Source organism: Haliotis asinina, chromosome 8, assembly GCF_037392515.1.
Source record: "Haliotis asinina isolate JCU_RB_2024 chromosome 8, JCU_Hal_asi_v2, whole genome shotgun sequence".
NCBI classification, from domain to species: domain Eukaryota; kingdom Metazoa; phylum Mollusca; class Gastropoda; order Lepetellida; family Haliotidae; genus Haliotis; species Haliotis asinina.
The window spans coordinates 12,274,368-12,295,702 of NC_090287.1; the positions used below are offsets into that span (position 1 = coordinate 12,274,368).

Below are 21,335 nucleotides of genomic sequence, written 5' to 3' on the forward strand. Positions count from 1 at the left end.
ACAGTTCATAGAGCAAAGAATTTATTTTCGAATCGACATATCCGCTAAAATATTTCCCCTCGACAGTTTGTGATGTGACCATTTCTCATGTGAATCTTAAATATATATGTTGTGAATTCCAGGACTGTATGAGAAAACGACACACGTGATTTTGTGAATATCTTTCAAAATGGGCGTCGCTCACCTGTTAATGTTCTTCCTACAAATTTTCACCTAAATTTTAGAAGTTTGTCTTTGACTAATATTAGTGTTACAGCAGATGTATTACACAACAGAAAATATTCCTTTGAATCAATACATTTCAGTATAAAGTAGGGGGTTTATTTCAAGTGAGTGCTGAAGAGCACGGACCTACGCCATCCAGAGATTGTCGCATCACACAACGCAATTGATCGAGTCATACTATGATACTAAAAAGAGCGGACTGATTCCCTTTCCCTTTCCAGCATTAACATTTAGAAGGATTCCATGAAAGGGAAGAGTATGTGATGAAGTTCAAACCCGAGCTCCAGTTGCAATGAGCGAACACTGTCAACTTCAGGTCTTTAATCAACCATTTATGTCATGTTGGTATTTGACTCATTACCACAATGATGACAAAAAACTAACACAAACATATGCTAGAGTGAAGCATGTATTTTGATACTTAAGTGTACAAAAATAAAATTCAAATAAATATAAATAAACCTTGCATCTGGTATATAATAATTCCAACAACAATGATCAATATGTGCAGTCATCTTTGTTTAGACTTGTACACAAACTGCCTATACATATTTACATCGTTGAGAAACCCAACACAGGAGTATTCTTAGGAGACAATGGTCAACAATTACAGTCTTTTTCTGTCGTACGTAAAGCACCCGTCAACACAAAATCCAAGGGATGGAGAACGCGAGAGCCAAACGCAGCTGGCATGTGGATTTCAACATCAATAGACTCGTTCTTGGCAGCCTCACAACGAGGGCCGCCCTACTGGTGACATCATCGTGACGTCATGTGTGACGTCATACATCAAGCAACGCCCACAGCGCTTTGTCAAAGTGTATCCGTCTTCTTACTACCTCTTGCAATAGCAGCAGGCGTGGCACTGACCGATGAAACATGTCCTTAAAACAGAATACAAAGTGAGGAAGGATTTCTAGAAAGTAAAGAGGCGATGAATACCCTAGCACTGTTATTATGCCCTCAGTAACCGCTAGCTGAGACCGCACGTTGCCCTATGGCCTGATACTGGGAGCGAGAGAGCCTATCACAGCCGAACATGTCCTGCCCAAGGGACTTTGCACGCATGTGCGAAGGCAGCGTCCTGTTCCTTGGTGCCCGGATGTAGACGATAGGGTGAGGAATACTACTTCCGGTAGAGACAGGGTATCGTATTTAAACATTTGATGGTGTTTGTGCCATATTTTCGGATCAGACGACCTTCCCTCGTTCTTCACTCCTTTGCTCTCCTTCTTGCGTTCTTACCCCTTCCTGAAAATAAGATGTTATGTTTAGTTTCACTCAAGATTTGCTTATTTGTTTGTTTGTTTGTTCGATGGTTAGTTGACGCTGCATTCGGGAATATACGACAGGTATGGGTTGATGAAGACCAATTTTCGCTTTCGACATGTTGAAGATCAAGGATAAATATCAAAACGGATTTCTTGGTAATGCACTTTTTACATTCATTATGATATTCTTATTGTGTTTAATTACATCTCGACTTATGAGCGAAAATTACATATGAGATTCCAAAAGATCAGATACTAAGAAACATTATCATTGCAGATTTAAGTTTCATACTTTCAATCAGAAAATATGTCTGGCTTTGCTGCTCAAGCTCTGAGAATATGAAGTCTCAAAACCAACTCTATCCCCCGCAAGCTTTCCATTCAACAGAAGCTTGCCGCGTTACATCATAAATACAATGAATTAATGCTATTTTTACCTTTCCGTTTGGGTGACCTCCGCTTCCGTATGCACTTCCTCTTGCACCTCTTCTTCCGGCCAAAGTTATTTCCTCCCGTTTTGCATCCTCGGAATTTCCGGCATTTTCCAGTCTCTGGATCAAAGTACCACCTCTTCCTCATCTTCTTACAGTCCTTTGCCTCTTCCGTGAGGGGTTGGAGACATACGGCATTAGGGCTGGAGGCGTGGGTAGACGCCGTGGCATCATCCGACAATGGTGTGGTATACAAGGTGATCTTCGTACGGCCCTTTCCGCCAATATCTGAAACAAAACACATACATGGTCATCTTCACAGTTGAACCTTTTGTATTTGGAAACTTATTTTGTCGTATTGAGGCCAACCATGTGATTATTGAAACACCTATGTATGTATCGAACACGTAAGTATTAACGGACATTTGATCTTAGAATTAATGCCCCTTCGAGTTATGTCCGTGCATTGTGTATCGAAAATTCGACCGGTTAGCAATGATCATTGAGTTGGCGTTTACGCAACTTTTAGCAATAATCCAGCTACATTGTTGCCAAATGCCATACACCGATATCGGTATGTGGTCTCTCTGTCACTATGGAGACGCTGAACCGCGTTTTACGGGATGTGCTCATAGGATACCGCTGCACCTTTTCGGATCCAATTTGAATATCGTGTGGTATTCGAGAAACCGATTGAAACATGTACAATAAACTTTGTTCTATCTTGAATTACAATATCCAATGTTTGCCAGAGTTATGGCATTAATCCACCTCACAGAGGCCAAGATAGAGTTGGCAAGTACAGTTTATGCATTTATGACTAATGTATGTACATCGTAATAGCCACCAAATACTCCTAATCATCACGTGAGTAATCAAGCAAATGCCCTCCCTTCCCTCCTTCTTCCATGTAAATCAATTTAATCGCCTTGTATGTCAGTATCTTTTCCCCCGGGCCAAGACCTGAACCCTAGGGCTCGGGCCACGTGCCAACAGATTACTCTCAACACCATCGCCCTAACCCCTAAAGCTCCATGCACCGACACTACGTCAACTTATCATTCCCGCAGCGAGGTGGAGCAGGAGAAAAAAATGATGGCGCACCAAAACACTCGGCTCGTATATACTTGTGCGTCCCGGTCGCATCCTGATTTTGACAGTAGCTGGAGACTGAAGTGACAGAGGGCACCACGAAACATCACGAACGAAATAACGAGAGCTCCGTGCGAATCAACGTTTTCCACACACAATTTTAAAGAATGTAAATTATGCGATCATGACACTTAAGATCAACACCATATCTTTAGATACCGCCCGTGTCATCACATATATAAATATGATCAGCTGTTATTACGTAAATCACAATTTGCATTTCTGACTGTACTCAGCGAACCCACGTTTGGTTTGAAGCAAGGCGATGCTCTACCCCCTATCGCTTTACTGACAACGTTGCACAATAAATTCGGCGGTTTGTCGAGTGGACACAGAACTGGTTTATACACATGGCAAACAGGAGGATGTGTATTTTGTCAATGTGTGAAATATGTGAGGGATGTGGGTCCATATATACATCAAGTACAACGACCGTACTTACACAAACCACCCGCGCCTACAAGTTCTCATGGGGTGATAAGCCGCGGTTTGATTACCTTGGACAATAGAAAGCGCTCCTGACTACTTTATTAGTTTGACCCGAAATACTTCAGGTGAAGGTAGTTCTGTGCATTAAGATGTCTTTGGTGAGGTGTGGGATCATAGGGTACATACTTGTGTATGAGGGGCACCTAAGGATAATGAGGTTGCTAAGTTCCGGAATGTTACTTTGGAATGTTCCATGTGCTTCAACAAACATATGAACATGAACACTTCTCAACTGTATGTCATGGATATAACGTAAGGAAGTGTGAACTGTTCTATTCGAGATCATGGAATACTGAACCACAGCATGTTGTGTATCTGAAAAATCTTTACCATACACGTGTTATATATCAATATCCACGTGATGCTGGCAAACACACCCACAAACATATTGTACTGACTGAACTTTGTTAACCTAACATATTTGCAAACTCATCTAATATAACCACTTATCAAGACACTTAGATACGCTTCACGTATCACATGATGTGCTACGAATGACTGTATGTCTGTATGTTATAATGTAAGCATCATCAGCCACTTTCGGATCACAAACACAAATACTGTTGAAATACAAAAGAAACAGAACCTGATATCAAAAGACTTGTCCTGTTCATAAAGAACATCGAATGAGTGAGTGAGTTTTACGCCGCACTCAGCAAAAGTCCAGGTATATGGCGACCGTCTGTAAATAATCTAGTCTGGACCAGACAATCCAGTGATCAACGACATGTGTTAACCAGGTCAGCGAGCCTGACCGCCTGATCCCGTTAGTAACAAACTCGCTGCCATATTCTTTTTGGAAAGATGACTGACTCGCTGCTGCTCGCAGATGCACCATATATTCAATTTTGTGCTTAAGTACAAAATGTTTATAGTAAATGAACCCCAGGTCTTTATTCACTGGGAGAGTATGCTTCATAGAACCCCATCGTTTGGTTCACACATCAACTGTCACCTCCTGCTGTGGAGAATGTTATCTGAAAAGTGTACTTCTTTCAATATTATATAGTATCAGAGACCGTTTAATTGATATGTCTGTGGTTGCCTTTCACATAATCTGTGGTTCGCCCTGGATTGTGTGTGTTAATGGTTCCACGTCACTTCAACATGTGCTTAGTTCGTCGTGACAAATATAGTTTATATCTCACCGTGGCTTAGACGTGGTTATGCTTCGCCGAGACATGTATGTGTCTATGGACCACTGTGACTTCTGCTTGTCCATGGCCCAGCGTATCGTACAGTGAAATATGTTTGTAACGAACAAGAGAATAATGAACTGACGGATATCACAAAACTATGTTTTTAAGTACACGAACGAGCTACAAAAATGTTAAGTTTAATTATTTTTTCTTTTTATTTTCTTTACGATTTTTATTTTTTTAATATAAACTTTAATATGACTGTGTATGAATCACAGTCTGTATGTAGTCTATGGTACGTCGCAACTCAAGTGTATGTATACGGTTACTGACCCGGAGTGGAGCACGCCTAGTGTCCTGACAGTTTCAAGTGCTACCCAGTCACTCTCAAGTAGATGAGGCCTCCAGCTATGTAACATATCACCGCGATTATCCTAAGGAATGTTATAATTGCATGTTTATCTCCAGCGAGATAGCATCCCCGATTTCACTCACATGCATTTAATCTCCGGTCTATTCATATCCTTCATCATGACGAGACTGTGTGGAGGGTGTGTGTAGTCGGAGACAAGAGCATGTCTACACGTTGCTCTTATCAGAAAAGTAGTCATATTCGTACACGTTATCTTATCACTCAAATTGTTCACTCCGACTGGGTGTCTTGCAACGATTACGTGTTTACGTGTATTGATGACATTACGGTATATGCATAAATGATAACGTATGTCCAATAACATTTCGGGAAATCAGTAAGTAGGTTAATGCCATTTGCGATATTTCGCACTGTTTACGACGCGGCTGTTTGTTTATTTACCATTTTCTCGTGAAATGCTAAGCAATGTGGTAGCCAAGCGGTAAACTATTTTCGTTCGTCACGCCAAAGACCCTGGTTCGAGGTGTAATTCCGATGTCCTTGTATGGAATATTGCCAAAATATCTCCAAAGACTGTATAAATTATTACTTAACTGAAACATAGTTAGGTATATAAAGTATACGTATTGCCATTCACGTCATTGAATGCCACTGTTGCTTTGACGTATTCACGTATGCGTGTCCCCATGACTATCAGCTTGTTATTCAGTAGTCACGACGTCATAAATACCAGACAATACAATGCAGCAAGTTTTCAATTAGCTCTCCGGGAATACGCCTACATTTTATTACATGATTGGTGGGATAATCCTTCAAGCGGTAAACTTCCTATCACTTTTGACTGTTCGTATTAACATGTCCTTCTGATACAGTTATGATGTCGTGCATTGCAGTGAGTTACATGGTGTCGCGTTAAATAATATACACGTTCTGCAGAATATTCAAAATATTTAAAATGATACATAAGACATAGAACATCCATATTGTCTAATTCTGTATATGTTCAAGAGTGTCTGATCTGATAACGGCATGGCACCGAATGTTGGCTTTCATGGTTTTGAAAGTCTTTCACACCTCAAGAATATATTAATTGAATCCCACCCAAGTCTTGATACACACAACGATTCTAGGACGCCTCCTGAAAATATTAAGTGTTCTTGTATTCCGATTTCCATTTTCAGATGTGTCTGTTTATTGAAAAAGATTAAAAGGATCACATGTAAGTTTCATTATTGACCTTAATACTATACAAGATATGGGTACGAATGAAAATATCTAATTTGTACCCAGAACGAACGCTCTTGAGATACCAGTATCTTACACGTTGTTACAGAGAGGACAATACTATGTATTTAATTTAGACATTCCATTTAACCAGTGGGTTTCAACTCACCCTTGCAACCTGCTTTTGGCCGGCACGTTTGCCAGTTACATGTCTTCGGCACGTGGATGACGCACTTCGTCCCTTTCATGCAGTAGACATACTGGAACAAGAAGAAACATATGTCACTCTCATTGCAAATACTGGCATTCAAAAACTTGAACTCAGAATTAAAGGTATTTAGTGGAACCTCATGGCGCCAGTGCAAAGAGGTTTTAATGAGGTAGGACGATAAGAGATTATGTCAAGAAGTGTTGGAAGTAGCAATGTCATCTATTAACGCCCCACTCTACGCATTCATTTCTCTGATAATTAAGAAATGCTTGCTACCTCCCTTTGATCTGTAATCCTAAGTGATGTACTTACTTACACACCTGCATTGATAATGTGGAACTTATTGCTTGATAGGAGCTCACTATTCTCCTTTATCATACGGGGTGATGGGATAGCCTAGTGGTTAAAGCGTTCGCTCGTCACTCCGAAGGCACAGGTTCAATTCCCCAAATGGGAAAAATGAGTGAAGCCCGGTGTATAACTATATTCACTCATTCCTTTGTCGTCGTATCTTTGTGAATCTTTTAACACAAGGAGTGAACGAGTTGTGCTTATCGCCGTTTTGAACAATATACAGTTATCATGACATGTCAGTTTAACTTGTTACGAATCCAAGTGATGTTCTTCTCAGAAGTACGGGTACGACGCCAACAAACCAACGAACATAATCGGGGTAAGACGGACTGCGAACGTGATTCTAAGAGAGACAATTAACTCCGTCACCAGAAGCGGTTGAGCCACCAGGCTCTCCTAAAGACAAGGAGTCAGTCACGTCCGGTCACTGCTGGCCACGCTGACCATAAAATGACCAATCAGAACGTAAAATCATTTTAAATTGTGTCTGTTCTTCTTCATACGCAAACTCTAACAAACTCATACCAGCTGCTATTGAATTATCTGTCTATATGTCGAAGAGGGCATCTAAATGTATACAGATGTTATATACAGCAGTAGTCTGTTATGTCAATACAATGTTTCATACGAATATATACAGTCGTGATATCTAGAACGTCATCTTCTCTCCGATCAATTCGAGATTATGGTATGGTTGGGTATATATGATTCACTACTGGCTATGTATGTTGTACAGCAGTACAGGTAGCACAGTTAGGTCTTTGACACCAGTTGGAGGTACTTGATCCTCTTGTTGAAAGGTGTTCAGGTAATCCAACCCTTCACAAACCAACCAGGTTGGGCAGTGTTGGAAAGGGTAGGGTGAGGGAGAGAGAGAGAGAGAGAAAGAGAGAGAAAGAGAGAGAGAGAGAGAGAGAGTGTGTGTGTTGTGGGGGGGATGTCCGTTTGATGTGCAGTTACCCACGAGCAAATGACAACTGTTGAGTTGGAGGAAGGAATGTTCGGGGAAGGCACGACTGCCGAAGGGGACAGGTTCAACCGTAAACAGGTGTCGGGGTTATTTGTGGAATGTTTGAAATACGCAGTTGTGATCCTCATATATAGCCAGGATGCACTATGGCTGCGCATTGTGGACACCACCATCCAGGATCTTGCACAAAAAGTCAGGCATATATTGATCCCCTATGTCGCGGAAGTCATTTCGCGTCCTCGCGACTTCAGAACTTAGTGTATCCCTGTAAACACCTTTACGGCCATCAACTTTCTATGGCAGTCGTATCCTCGGACAACAATCCTGCTGTACAGAAAACTGACAGGCCTGCAATATATTTCAGTAACTGAGTGAATTTAGTTTTACGAGGCATTTTAGCAACATTCCAACAATATCACGGCGGAGGACACCAGAAACTGTGCGCATGTGGAGAATCGAACCCGGGTCTTTGGCGTGACGATCGAACGCTTTAACCACAAGGACCACTAGGTTTCGTCACCGTCCCCAACGTATTTAAGACTCGTGTTCATGTAAAATAACTACACTTAGGGAGACTAGTCTCTGGATTTTTACTTGTCTCGTCCTAACATTCTAGTAGCCGTGCCTATCCCTGCATAAACTTCACAGACCCACCATAACACGATATAATGCCTATGTTCAGCAATAGCTTTGGAAGAGACACTGATGTACATCAATGGATGAACTTTGGTCCTCATTCGGAAGCTTCCCATCCATACTCTCTGTTACTTCTGGAGAATATAACGAGGTATCCGGATGCGAGTCTGACGATGAACGAAGGAGATAGATCACATCCCCGGTCTCGGTATCTGCTGCCGACTGCTCTGTGGGCCACAGGAAGCAGTCTCATATTCCCTAGTTAGTCTTAACGAACAGGATGCTGACTTGACATCAAGCCTCAAATTAGTCACATGAAAGTGCAGGTCATGACCTACTTCAATACACCCCTGCTCTCAGTGGCATGAACATGTGCAAGACTTTCATGGCCTTTCGTCGTGTGGAATTTATTTGGCGTTGAAAGAAGCACGGGCTTGTGCCCGAAACACATTTCGAGTGTCGATCTAGATATCGCGTCTAAGTGTCCTGTTGCTCATTGACACTTCATGTTCTGAATGCGGCTGATAAAGAGGATAATGGAATGCTTACTTTCATACATCCTATGATTAGGTTTTCAAAGACCAGAACATTTCTGAACAGTTGATAATAATATCAGAATCATAGAATGTCTTTAAGAAACACGGGTAACAGTGTTTGCCCATAACCCTGAAAAGCTGCAGACCTTAAGGACAATAAACAGTTGTGGGTCCTGATCAGAATATGTAGAAAACACACTAAGTCTCTCGTAAAGCGTGAGTTTCTCACAATACACGCTAATTTCAGGTATCCTCGATTATACCTTCTCTTGTTATGACTAATACCTCTATGTACTACCGTGACCTCGTTCTGATCCCGATTTGGAGCGTGCGATGCTAGAAATAGATGCCCAGATAAACCGTATGTCAGGTACTGCATAGTGATTTCACTTCCTAAACGAACATACAGTATCAAGTGGTCAAAAGGTATTTGTATTTGTCGTAATTGGTAGATGTTCTCATACCCTGGATTGTCCTGGGTCATCTGAGTGATCAGTAGTGGTCGAATATAGTTTTACTCAGCTTTTTGCAAAGTTGCAGCAATATCACGAACGGGGACACCAGGAATGGGCTTCATACAGTGTAGCCATGTGGAGAATCGAACTCGGGTCTAGGGCGTTCCGAGCCAACGCTTTAACCACAAGGCTACCCCACTGCCCTCGATCATCAGGATGTTTCGCCATTTGACGATGAAACAAGAACGATGCTGTCTTGTGACAGTGAAGCGTACTTTACACTGGGTGTAAAGTCATACTAGGTTAGTGCGCTTTCTCATACAAAAATAGCCACTATATCTTGAGACTAATATTGGGACGTATGGGATTCATATCGCAGTGTCCTCTCTGTAGTAGAAGCAGTTTTGTTTTCAGTAAACTTATCTTGAAATACCTTTACGATTCCTATTAACAGTCAGAAATGGAACAACCTTTGAAATAAATCAGATCTTTAAGTCTCTGATAAATTTTGTGAGCTAGATGTTGGTTTTTATGGTTTTACAGAAAGTGGATGTATACTACAGGCTGCTCGCTTTGAGTGTACACTATGTAGCCTCTTCAGCAATGGTTATTACTCTAAACCGCGTGAGTTGTTTAGTGAGAGCCCAGAAAGAACTATAAATGCCAAGTTTAACCCGCATAATCCTGTTTACTGATTATTAGTGAAACGTTCATTTAACTGTCAACACCCTTTTCTCATGTGTATGTATGTATGTATGTATGTATGTATGTATGTATGTATGTATGTATGTATGTAGGTATGTATGTATTGTACCACGTGATGATACCGTGTCTCATAATCACCACAACGAGCTGTGACACCATGTTTCATATTCACCACTTCGAGCGATGAAATCATGTCTAATATTCGGCACTACTAAATATGTTATCATGTCCCATATTCACTCCTACCAGTGATGACATCATCTCATATTCACCACTACGAGCGATGATATCATGTCTAATATTCGGCATTACTAAATATGATATCATGTCCCATATTCACTCCTACCAGTGATGACATCATCTCATATTCACCACCACGAGCTATGGCATCGTCTCATATTCAACACTACGAGCGATGATATCTTGTCTGATATTCACCACTACGAGCGATGATATCATGTCTCATGTTCACCACGACAAGCTATTGCATCGTGTGTCTTCTTGACCACTACGAGCTATGACATCATTTCTCATAAGACTACCATGTCACACATTCACCACTACGAACCATGACTTCATATCTCATAAAAGCAAAGAAACCACTAGGGACATGGGATTCACACTCAGTACTGCGATCACGGACACGTAATTCACAGTCAACATATTTCGTATTCAACGGTACGACTGATGAAAACGATTCATACTCATCACTACGACTGGTGAATACCTGATCCCTAACCATCGGGCTAAATTGGTGTGTTTCACTGCGTGCTGCAACCGATGAAACACCTGTACTTAAATACTACTTCCGGTAAAACCTCTATCCATATCAAGTGCTACAACCGATGAAACACCTGCACTAAAAATACCACTTCCGGTAAAACCTCTATCCATATCAAGTGCTGCAACACCGATGAAACACCTGTACTTAAAATACTACTTCTGTAAAACCTCTATTCCATGTCAAGTGCTGCGACCGATAAATTGTTGTTTTATGCCCAGCGCCCTGGGAATTGTAGATCGTTCATCGCTCATGCCTCCGTGTGTACTTATGTTGAATGAGAGTACATAACGACTACCATACTCAGGGTAATTATCCCCCCTGCTGCCTGGTTCACAAGCGGTCTATAAGAAGACCTGGCAGCGTCCCAGAGGTCTAATTCTAGACTGCCTGCCATCGTGAAACGTGTCTATTTGGGGCGAGTTACCAAGATACTGGTAAATAAACAAGCCACGGTGACTGGACGCCAGTTGAAACTTGTTTCACGTTGACTGTTTTCTGAACTGCAGAAATGTCAGATTGCATTAGTATATACAAGTGGATTTACATGTGCTGTGTGTTGCACGTTTGTGCAGAAGCCAGAAATACCAACCTTGAACAGACTCCCTGTAGTGCAAAGCATACACCAACAATCTACTGCGGAGAAAGTCAGAAAATGCAGTGGAGACCATACGATAAACATATAGTCCCTGCACGCCGATGGCATATCCAATACACGTGTATAATCTGTCGCAAGATTTGGGTCTCTTTCGGTTGTGTTTCTCTATTACATCACGCAGACGCGTACAGAGCAAAAATACGTTCATTAGGTTCACGAAGCGGCATTCGAACTAGCAGGGTTTCACTATACCTGATCAAATATGACTGATGCGATCCTAATTGCATTAACCCACAGAGTGAAGAACAAGTTTAGAACGCTTGGAGGTTTGAGTGGGTGGCTGGTACACATCGTCGAGTCCGTCCTTCACACCGAAGGTTCAGGTCTGACTTCCTTTGTGGTGGAAAGTTCCAAACTGCATTTCTGGGGTTCCAATCCCTCCGTATCAGTACAGGAATATTTACGAAAAAGGCATAAAGAAAGAGCAATTTAATTCCCTTGGCTCAATGAAGTATTTCAGCGCGAACTTTAATTACTTATGAAATACCAGTAAACTCCCTGTCAATAGGAAATGTCAGTACACTCCAAACCTATCAAATAATACTGAATCAACTCTATGGCGTCCTTATTGTTCCCCAGTTCTTTCCTTGTGTCATCATCCATTCCCAGCTCTCAATCCAATCTCAAACTCCTAAGATCCTCCCGTCAAACCACCCAGACCTTACATTCCTTCCCGTGGACAGCAGCAGTACCCAGACACCCCTATCGCCAGGTCATGGCAGGCTGTCATCGCCATATCGCCGTGCCCATCGACGTATGGGTCACGTCGCGACGCCGAGACTCTCGCAGGTAGGTGCAGGCGTTTGTGAGCAAGGCAACGGAGTGTCCTTATCGCCTTATCGCAAAGCAGTGACAGATATTCACGGATAAGAACAAGCTTTTGTTGACAAGTCGTTACCTTGTCATTCCAATGCCGACAATATTCTTCATAAACAAAACCGAGGTCATGCGTTGACATGTGTGGTGTAACGCGACATGCCATGCAGACCAACACGACAGTGGGTGGGGTACGGGACGGGAGGGGGTGGCTGTAATCGACGGCAGCTAACAGATTTACCATACCCCCAGACTCAGTCACAAATAAACCTTATTTGCTGAGCCTGTATTGTTCCCAGTAGAACAACGGCCTCGAGTTAAATGCCCCACGAAACCTTCACTGAAACATATCATCTCCGCATTGGCCTAGTGGGCAAGGTTCCCCAGTGCATACTGCAAATGTATGTTTTCATTCTGTAATCATCCCATGCTGTCAGGGCCAGAGGCAGTAGTTTTGGAAGTACGATGTATGTTCCGACCTGTGTTTCCACACACATGTTTGTGATCCGTTCTTCGTCACACTAACGAACTTGTATAATTTGTAATGATTGTGTCACGTTTTTCGCCGACCGGGGAACAGTTATTGATTAACGCTGAATTCATTCTAACCTTTTCTTTCCACGGATGATCAGTTCAGAATAGAAAGAATCGCGTTACAACGAGGGTAACCTGACATCCCTAGAGACCGACAACGTGGTATTTGGGTGGGCTTGAATGTTTCTAGCCTCGGGTTTTACACTAGTGGAATCTTGCAAGAAAATATCCTCCAGTCCAACAACACTAAGAACGGGACTGATTATAGCCTAGAAACACAGCAGGAATCTAACTGTACCTGGCTGTCTCTAGCCTAGTAATGCCAACAATGAGAATACAACAGTAATTCGATAACGCTGGCATAGTTTCTTGCCTAGAAATTCCGTCCCTACAAGGCAGTATCTGGCCTGAGCCACTAACACTGGAGACTGGTCTTTGGCTTACTGACACCGACTTTACCTGACAATTATTCATTGACCTAGGGATGAACATTACCGGATAATATTAACCTTACTTACTTTTAGCGTAGTCTTTACCCAAGCGAGTCTATGGTAACTAGTCAAGCAACACTGACGGTAGCATCTATCATATCTAGGGCTACAAGACTACAGATTTAACCTAAGGACTGAGTACTATGCTGCTTATCCGCAGCAACACAAATGGTGGACTTTCTGTCAAGGGACATACAAAGCTATTGTAATAAGCTTCGCGACTGTTAACATTAAAGGCTATAGTATGTTGCCTAACGACAGCAGGGCAGTAGGGTAGTGACACTAACACTAGAGGCTATAGTAGCTTGCCTGGCGACACTAGGGCAGTAGGGTACCGACATTAACACTAGAGGCTATAGTAGCTTGCCTGGCGACAGTTATAGCAGTAGGGCAGCGACACTAACACTAAAGGCTATAGTATCTTGCCTAACGACACTAGAGCAGTAGGGTAGTGACACTAACACTAGAGGCGACACTAAAGCGTGCAAACGAAACACGGCTGACAACTTGTTGTTTATGACAATTCGATATAGTTTTCACACCCTTGCTCAGCCGAGAGACACTAGCACATAAAAAGGTAGTCGGGCTTTAAGGGATATCTGCATTTCATTTAATCAAAACCAGAAACAAGTACATAAATTGGTGGTTGTTGTATCAATTACGTCCGTCCCATTGTATAAAATACTGCTATTTATCCTCGCACGTGAGGATTGTCATCTATGAGCCCGTCGTGATAAGGAACGATAACTCTCGTCAATGGCGTCTTGTGTTTCGGGGGTGTGACGCGCTGAGATCCCGGGAATGTAAATCAAATATCTAACATTGTTCGGAACCACCTTGACAAATCCCCGTAAAAGCAGTGCCGGGTCTAAACAACACTTCTTGAATACAGCTGACCTTAAAAAATCCAACAATTTAAGAAACTTTATCTTAGAGAATTTAAATGCCACTTGAAACAGTGAAGGTAAGTTGATACACATTCCAATTTGGCAGATCCCACGTAGATTTATGACCCCAACCTTTTTCTATTAACGCTTTTACCGAGCCAGGTGATAAAGCGAATGTTTGGTTGGGTCTTTGTTTTCTGTTGTACTGCACTAGGGAATAAAACTGATTTACAAGAGTTCTGGTAGTGGAAATCTACTCGAATGAGTTGTAAATCTTGCTCTGGGATGTTAGGTCAGATCGTCGGAATTGTGACTCAAGAAATCTTGACATCACATCCTCCACTCTATACGTCCAACAAAGCACTATCTTTGAACAGTAAATCCTGGCATTCTATGCCTGTCTTACACCACAGTGATTCCCTACTTGAATTACCATCGCTCATAATGCTGGATGTAATGGTGTATATGTAACCGCTACGTGTAGGCGTTATCTGGGGTTATATATTACCTCCTAGCCTCTTGAACGTCTCATTGATACTTAACGCCTAGTGATTTCCACAACAGCTGCTTTCAGTTTAAAAATGTACTGTTTGCTTCAATGTTGATTAAATATGTGCTCTTAAAACCTCCTGTACTTCACATTCGGGTTATGCGTGGAATTGTAAATCGCAAAGTGTACTTTTAAAGCATTAAACGGCGAGGGGTAGACTTTTTAATTTAGAAGATTGGTGGTTAAAGAGTTCGCCGTGCCCACCACCCACCGTGATTGTGCTGAAAGATTGTTGCAAGTAGTGTAAAACTCTAATCACTCACTCACTAATTCACTAACAGACTGGAATTAAACTCACATCAGAGTGTAAAAAGGGCATATGTCTCAGATTCACAAAATGGTCAGGTACTCAAACGGTTTCACAAAGCTCTCGTAAGCCTAAGATCTCGTAACTTTCTCTCGTAGCTATCGTACCTGCTATACTCTAACATAGGCAGTCGTACTGCTGCAAGAGTTTGTGAAACAGGGCCCTTGTTTGTTTTGTAAAGTACTTCAGTTATATAATGGTGTGTTATCTGTCAGGAAATGACGGCGCATCATTCCCTATACCTTATCGGTCTTGTACCACGAACGATGTCTTGCTGGCAAATATCAAAACAAAACCAGAGAAAATATGAGATTAATAATCATAGGTTCCTGTCACGACCAGGGGACGCAACTCTGGACAGCGAACTCAGGCGCCATAAACGTCTGGGTCCCCGTGTCCCGAGGGAAACGTGTTGAGACAGCTCTTACCTTGCAGGGATCGTGGCACTTGCAGATAGGATTTCCTTCCACGTCTGTCTCGTAGCCATATGGGCAATCTAAGAAGCCGCACTTGATCTTGAAGTACGGCCATAACTCCTTGCTGTTCCCGGAGAAGAATGTGGATGCATATGTTGGCAACACACACAGCTGAAACCAATGAGCATATCGTGTACATAACCATTCAACAGTCGTCATAACATCAAACTCGTTTTCTGGAAAAGAAATTCTCAGAGGAAATGGCATATGGCTTATGTTTTCCTTTCACCTATAAACTGCAAAAAGCTTTCTCCGTTTATGTCGAAATCGGATAGATCGAATTATCAATTCTGAGATCACAAGGTCGTAGGTGCGAAATCATTGTGTGAACAATTTTGACAATGTAATGGTACGTTGTAACCAGGTTGATAGATGAGGGTCGGTGTGTACATATATACAGCGTTAGATTGGGCGGATGGTTAGTCTGTGTTAGGTTGGGCGGATGGTTAGTCTGTGTTCGAAGTCCCTGAACCATATACTTTTTTCCTACAGCCCACCCCATTCCTGTTGTGCTGAATCCTTAGCTCAGGAAAGATTTCCCCTGGTCTCCCTTGAACTCCTTCTCAATTTGATATGGTTTATTTGTTATAATCAAACTTATATATTCAGAGACAAAGTGTTAGTCTTGGGCATGAGTATCGTAGTCGAATAAGGCTGTACACTTTGCTTTACAGAGTTGTGTCCCGTGTGTGCTCGAATTAAATATCTATTCCTCTTGATTTGTTTTCAGTTTATGATAACTGTGTAACTTCCGGATTTCCTCCCACATCAAGTCTACAACCTACGTGAGCACTGCAATATTTGCAAAGCAGTGTAAACCGACCTCATACTCTTACTCGCTCGAACACTCACTCGTACACTCACTCACTCACTCACTCACAACTGTAGCGTTCGTAAACAACAGTATCTATTTTTTTCAATTTAAGAGAGAGAGAGAGAGTTAAGTTTTACATCGCTTTTAGCTTTATTCCAGCAATATCATGGCGTGGAACACTAGAAGTGGCATTCGTGCATTGCAGCCATGTTTGGAATCGAACCTGGGTCTTCGGCGTGGCGAACGAACCTTATACCCAATAGGCTACCCCACAGCCGCTTCAGGTGAATGAACAACACAGAAAAGATAGAGCAATAATACGTTCCTAATCTCGTGTTTGAAGTAAATATGGGAAGTATTCCACGCTTTGTGACCCTTCTGATCGCTAGCTTGCAAACACACGTGCATGTTGAATTCGCCAACATTGTTTCAACGTTATTGCGTTTTGCTGTTATAATATTTGAGACATAATCGTTCTGATCAGAATATAGCATCTCACTGGGCTCCTTTTAACTTAAAATGAACCGTTAGATTCTATCAAATATAGACATATCAGGGACTAAGTGTTATTCCAGTTCATCATATGTGCCCAACAGCTTCCGATTTGCCAATATAGAAAGCTGAACATGATTCCACACCAGGAAATTGAAATGATCACGTCTCCTGGCTGCTGAAGGCAGGGCGTCCAGTACAGATGATACATAGTTCTGAATATCACCCCAGCTCGTGCTGTATATACCAACGCCCGTGAATGTCCATATGCTGTGCCATGTAAACTCGCTCCTCTGACAAAGTGTTCACACAAAGCCCAGCTATGTATACCCCTGTGGGCTGTTGTTCGTTTCCTCGATCCACAACACTGACAGCCCGTGGCCATGAGGGCATACCGAACCATGCTAGCCTCATTAGACGAGCTATGTAACAAACAGCCAATGGAAACAATGGCGTACGTATCACACACCTTGGAGGATATATTTGGGGTCTCAGTGCTAAATATATCTTTTTCGCATATCGCACATTGTCAGAGAGAGAAAACAATTACACACCGCCATGAATGTTACGGTTGCTTAAGGTGAACATTTTAACACACAGTTATAGAACGAATGGGATTCGTCTTCCCTATCCTGAGATACGAGGTGTTGTTTTAACGAATCTTGATCAAGACTCCTTTTGACATGAGTTAGACTAGTCACACGGAACTGTGTGCAATTTCTGGTCAAATGAGTCATATGGCATTTCAAAGGTTGGCATGCGGAAACATAAACTGTCTGTGAACTCTCGGTATTCCCGATTTCATATAACTTAAAATTCAGTCAAACTGCGTAGGAGTGCATATTTCATTTCCTTGAGCAATATTAATCAGACATTGCACATCCGGTTAAGAGTAATGTATCGCTGCTATTTGTAACTAGCATGAAACAGTTTATATACCATCATGTTTCAACGGCTGATAATGAATGAATTTCACCTTTTAAATGATACGTTACTGTTTTCTGAGAGCTTAGCCGTTCATATATACAAGTACACAACATCATACCTTCAATCTTCATCGTATCTGTCTCGGATTTCAGTGAAATAGGCGTCACGCCTATGGTATTTCTTCCTGTTATAATATTGCATTGATGATACACAGGCCTTAGTAATGTTCGTATTTTTAGACTTTTTCGACATCAGAGATCACATTTTTTCATCGCTTATGTATAAACCGTAGTAATACGGTCCTACTTTTAGACATCAGAGATCGCATTCTAGAATATACCTTAATCACAGATATTACAACGATAACAAGCTAATAACAGGCGACAATTAAAAGTAAGAATCTCAAAATTCTATAACATTCATATATCATGGCAGAAAGTTCAAAAGTATTTGAATTTATAGCAAAAGCCGTGAGGTCTACCGACTACATAGGTTCAGCGCTCGCTTGTGTCAATACCCAGCAAGTATGAATGAAATCTCGCCCAGCGTGTGTAGCGAGTACTACGTTAGGCAAGGAAGAACTGAAGAAGTGCTACTTACAATTAAAAACACAAGTCCGTGAATAGGAAAACTGGCCAGTAAGTAATTCATATCCAGTTTGGTGTAACGGAATGGGTGTCGGTGGATGACAAAAGTCAATCTGTTGTGCACGACTGATACAAGACGACCAGGACAGTGTGTTGACCAGAAGGTGCACGGCAGACGAGAGCCGATGTTATGTGCCGCCCCATTCTCACGTCGTGATTTATAGTAGAGCCAGACTAGGCGCTAGACGTGGCGGGGAATTCCTTCATCAACACGTGTGTACAGAAATCGCTTCTCCCCCCGCCCGCTAAATACCCAGGACAGTGTTTACGCTCAAGCGATGGGAGACTTCAATTCAACCCTTTTTCCATATTTGTCACAACATCGTTCTGACGTCACGGGCAGGTTTGATGTGATTGGCTAGCCGTGTAATGTTTCTCACGAGGGGCGGGGTCTTTTCTTATAACCTTCATTGTTATGCGCTAGGCTTCTATGACTATTTTAAGGTACGTTTACACATCTCGTGACCTGAAGGATAGATTCAACTTCTCCGTTGTTACTGCGATTGAAACTAAAGTCAGAGGAATGTTGGAGACACGCTTGAAATGCCCTTCATAGCTAGGGATTTACACCATAACAGATGGTGAACACGCCACGTCAGGCGATTCATTCACTAAACTACACGAGCGCGCTTCCTTCTCTTGCTTCCCCGAAGACTGCCCAGAAGCAACTACAAAATGTTCCAGTGTTTCATGCAAACAAACATCACACGCTTTCACGAACCCTAAGATAAAGTGTTGTATATTTTGTGCGAGAACGTTGTCCCTTTCTATCAATGAATAATCCAAAATATAAAAAATAAGGATAGATCGTGACAATTCTTTGTGGTTTATTGGACAAAAAAACCACTTCGGAACAATTCTCACCGCCGCGGAGGAGGGTGGGATTGACAGACTTGCAGGTTAAAAACTATCGTTTAGAATTACAAGAAGCTAATCAAAAGAGGTTTTGATCAACATCTAAAGTAGATAACAAATGCTAACATTTGCAGATCTTGCACTATGTACATTAACATCTAGTGTCTCTATTTCTTCACAAGTTCAAGGTTTATTCCTCTAAAACATGAAACCCATCCATGAATACTTCTAACGGCAACGTTTCCGTTCCGCTGAATCCTACAACTGATTTCATTATCCTCGGGATATTTGAATCCGTGCCATAACTGTATGACGCCATTCAGACCATCGGGGTTGATTGCAATTGACGGGGGACTTTCCTGTGATAGTCTGATAGATAACATCGTTGGTGGAAGTCGGTCAACTCGTGTTTACTGTTGTTTATCAGCCATTGTGTCTGTCTGTGGTGAACCGCTGTCATACTGAGGGATGGGACACTCAACCGTGGAACATCGCCTTGTGCTTGGGACTGTGTACATAGGATAACGATAGGGGAACGCTGTCACACATAACTCTCTCTCTCTCTCTAACATATTGTCAGAATCGTTAAAATTAGTCTCTCTCTCTTTCTCTCTCTTCTCTCTCTGAATGGCGTTTGCACTGTTTTTCCACGTGTCCAATATATCCTATTTTCAGGGTTCACATGTACCTTCTTTTACAGGCCAGAGTAGGTCATATTTTGTGATTTAGTACTTTCTAGTGCCAAGAAATTAGCTCTCACATGATCATCTCTGCAGGATGCTTTTTATTCAAATATTCTGTTAAATTGCATATACATATCAGTTGTTTTCAATACGTGAGGCGCTCCCTTTCGCAGGTCACACGTACCAAATGATTGGTTTATACGCTACTAAGGATTCTCCAGTATCTCCTATGGGCGATCCTTCACCAGCCACACATCACACAGAAAACACCCAGGTGACAACATCGACGCCAGCATACAACTACCACAAGTGATCAAAAAAGGACGACAGAAAGTAGACACCCATGTTTGATGTTACCTGGAGGAAACAAACCGGAAACGGCCATTCAATGTAATGTGCATAGAGAAGAAGGTATCGCCGTGATTGGGTTGGTCCGCATTCAAAGGACATTCAGCCTAGTAACGTTTGATAACGTTTGTAGTTTTCTAATTTTTTTTCCCAAATCCAACGTTTGTCCCGGGCATATTAAGACAAGGAGATTAAGTCAGTTTAAGGAGTGGCCAAATGCAACACCTTTGCGATTTCAGTTATCACTCATTTCTAACCGATGCGGACAAAGGACGGCTTTAAATGTGGGGCTTCAGAAATATCACAAACTTGATGATCAAGTTGTTTGGATCAATGACAACAGAACTAGCGAGAAAATGGAGATTTTTTATCAGTGACAACAGGACGGGCGAGAAAATGGAGACTTGATCAATAGCCATGATCAAGGAATGCGTTACCGTCAAGGACGACCATCTAGTACGTTGCAGTCGCCTTATTCTTGAACTTGCTTTTATTTCTGTGTCTATCGTAACTGTAAGTCTGTGTTCAAAATACGGCAACAGTAATTTGATCACATTCTTATCGTAACAGAACCCGTGCGTCATCTTGACTCAAAAAGATAAAGTTAAAGAACATCTCAGGTGATAATGTTACAGCACATCTCACAGAAAATTATACAAAAGTAGAATGTCTGCATGTATATTAGTACATGCAGACATGGCAGGGCAAACATAGCAAACACCCGGGAAACAATATAAGTGATCTAGAGCGTCGTATTCTTGAACAAAACACGATGAATCCCATTACCACAACGTATCACAGAACATAACAATGTATCACAGAACATGTATCACAACTTGTCACGCAACATCAAACGGGATGTACCAGAATAGTAACGGAATTTCTAAGACAGAACATT

The 21,335-nt window shown here is 41.9% G+C and overlaps 1 protein-coding gene across 1 annotated transcript; it reads right to left on the reverse strand.

Moving 5' to 3' along the window:
- Positions 1 to 7: 7 nt before the first annotated feature.
- Positions 8 to 18,872, reverse strand: LOC137293850 (BPTI/Kunitz domain-containing protein 4-like). The gene is made up of 5 exons (XM_067824624.1): positions 18,505 to 18,872; positions 15,624 to 15,782; positions 6,474 to 6,564; positions 1,934 to 2,215; positions 8 to 1,476 (listed from the first exon to the last, which is right to left on the reverse strand). The coding sequence occupies exons 1-5, from the start codon at positions 18,553 to 18,555 to the stop codon at positions 1,439 to 1,441; spliced, it is 621 nt and encodes a 206-aa protein (XP_067680725.1). The 5' UTR covers positions 18,556 to 18,872; the 3' UTR covers positions 8 to 1,438.
- Positions 18,873 to 21,335: the final 2,463 nt, after the last annotated feature.

Excerpts from the sequence above, each read along its gene's own strand:
- LOC137293850 (XM_067824624.1), bottom strand. The coding sequence starts at position 18,555 with ATGAATTACTTACTGGCCAGTTTTCCTATTCACGGACTTGTGTTTTTA. Across the intron at positions 2,216-6,473 it reads GCCAAAAGCAGGTTGCAAGG|ATATTGGCGGAAAGGGCCGT; the intron begins GTGAGTTGAAAC and ends GTTTTGTTTCAG. Across the intron at positions 1,477-1,933 it reads GAGGTCACCCAAACGGAAAG|GAAGGGGTAAGAACGCAAGA; the intron begins GTAAAAATAGCA and ends TCTTATTTTCAG.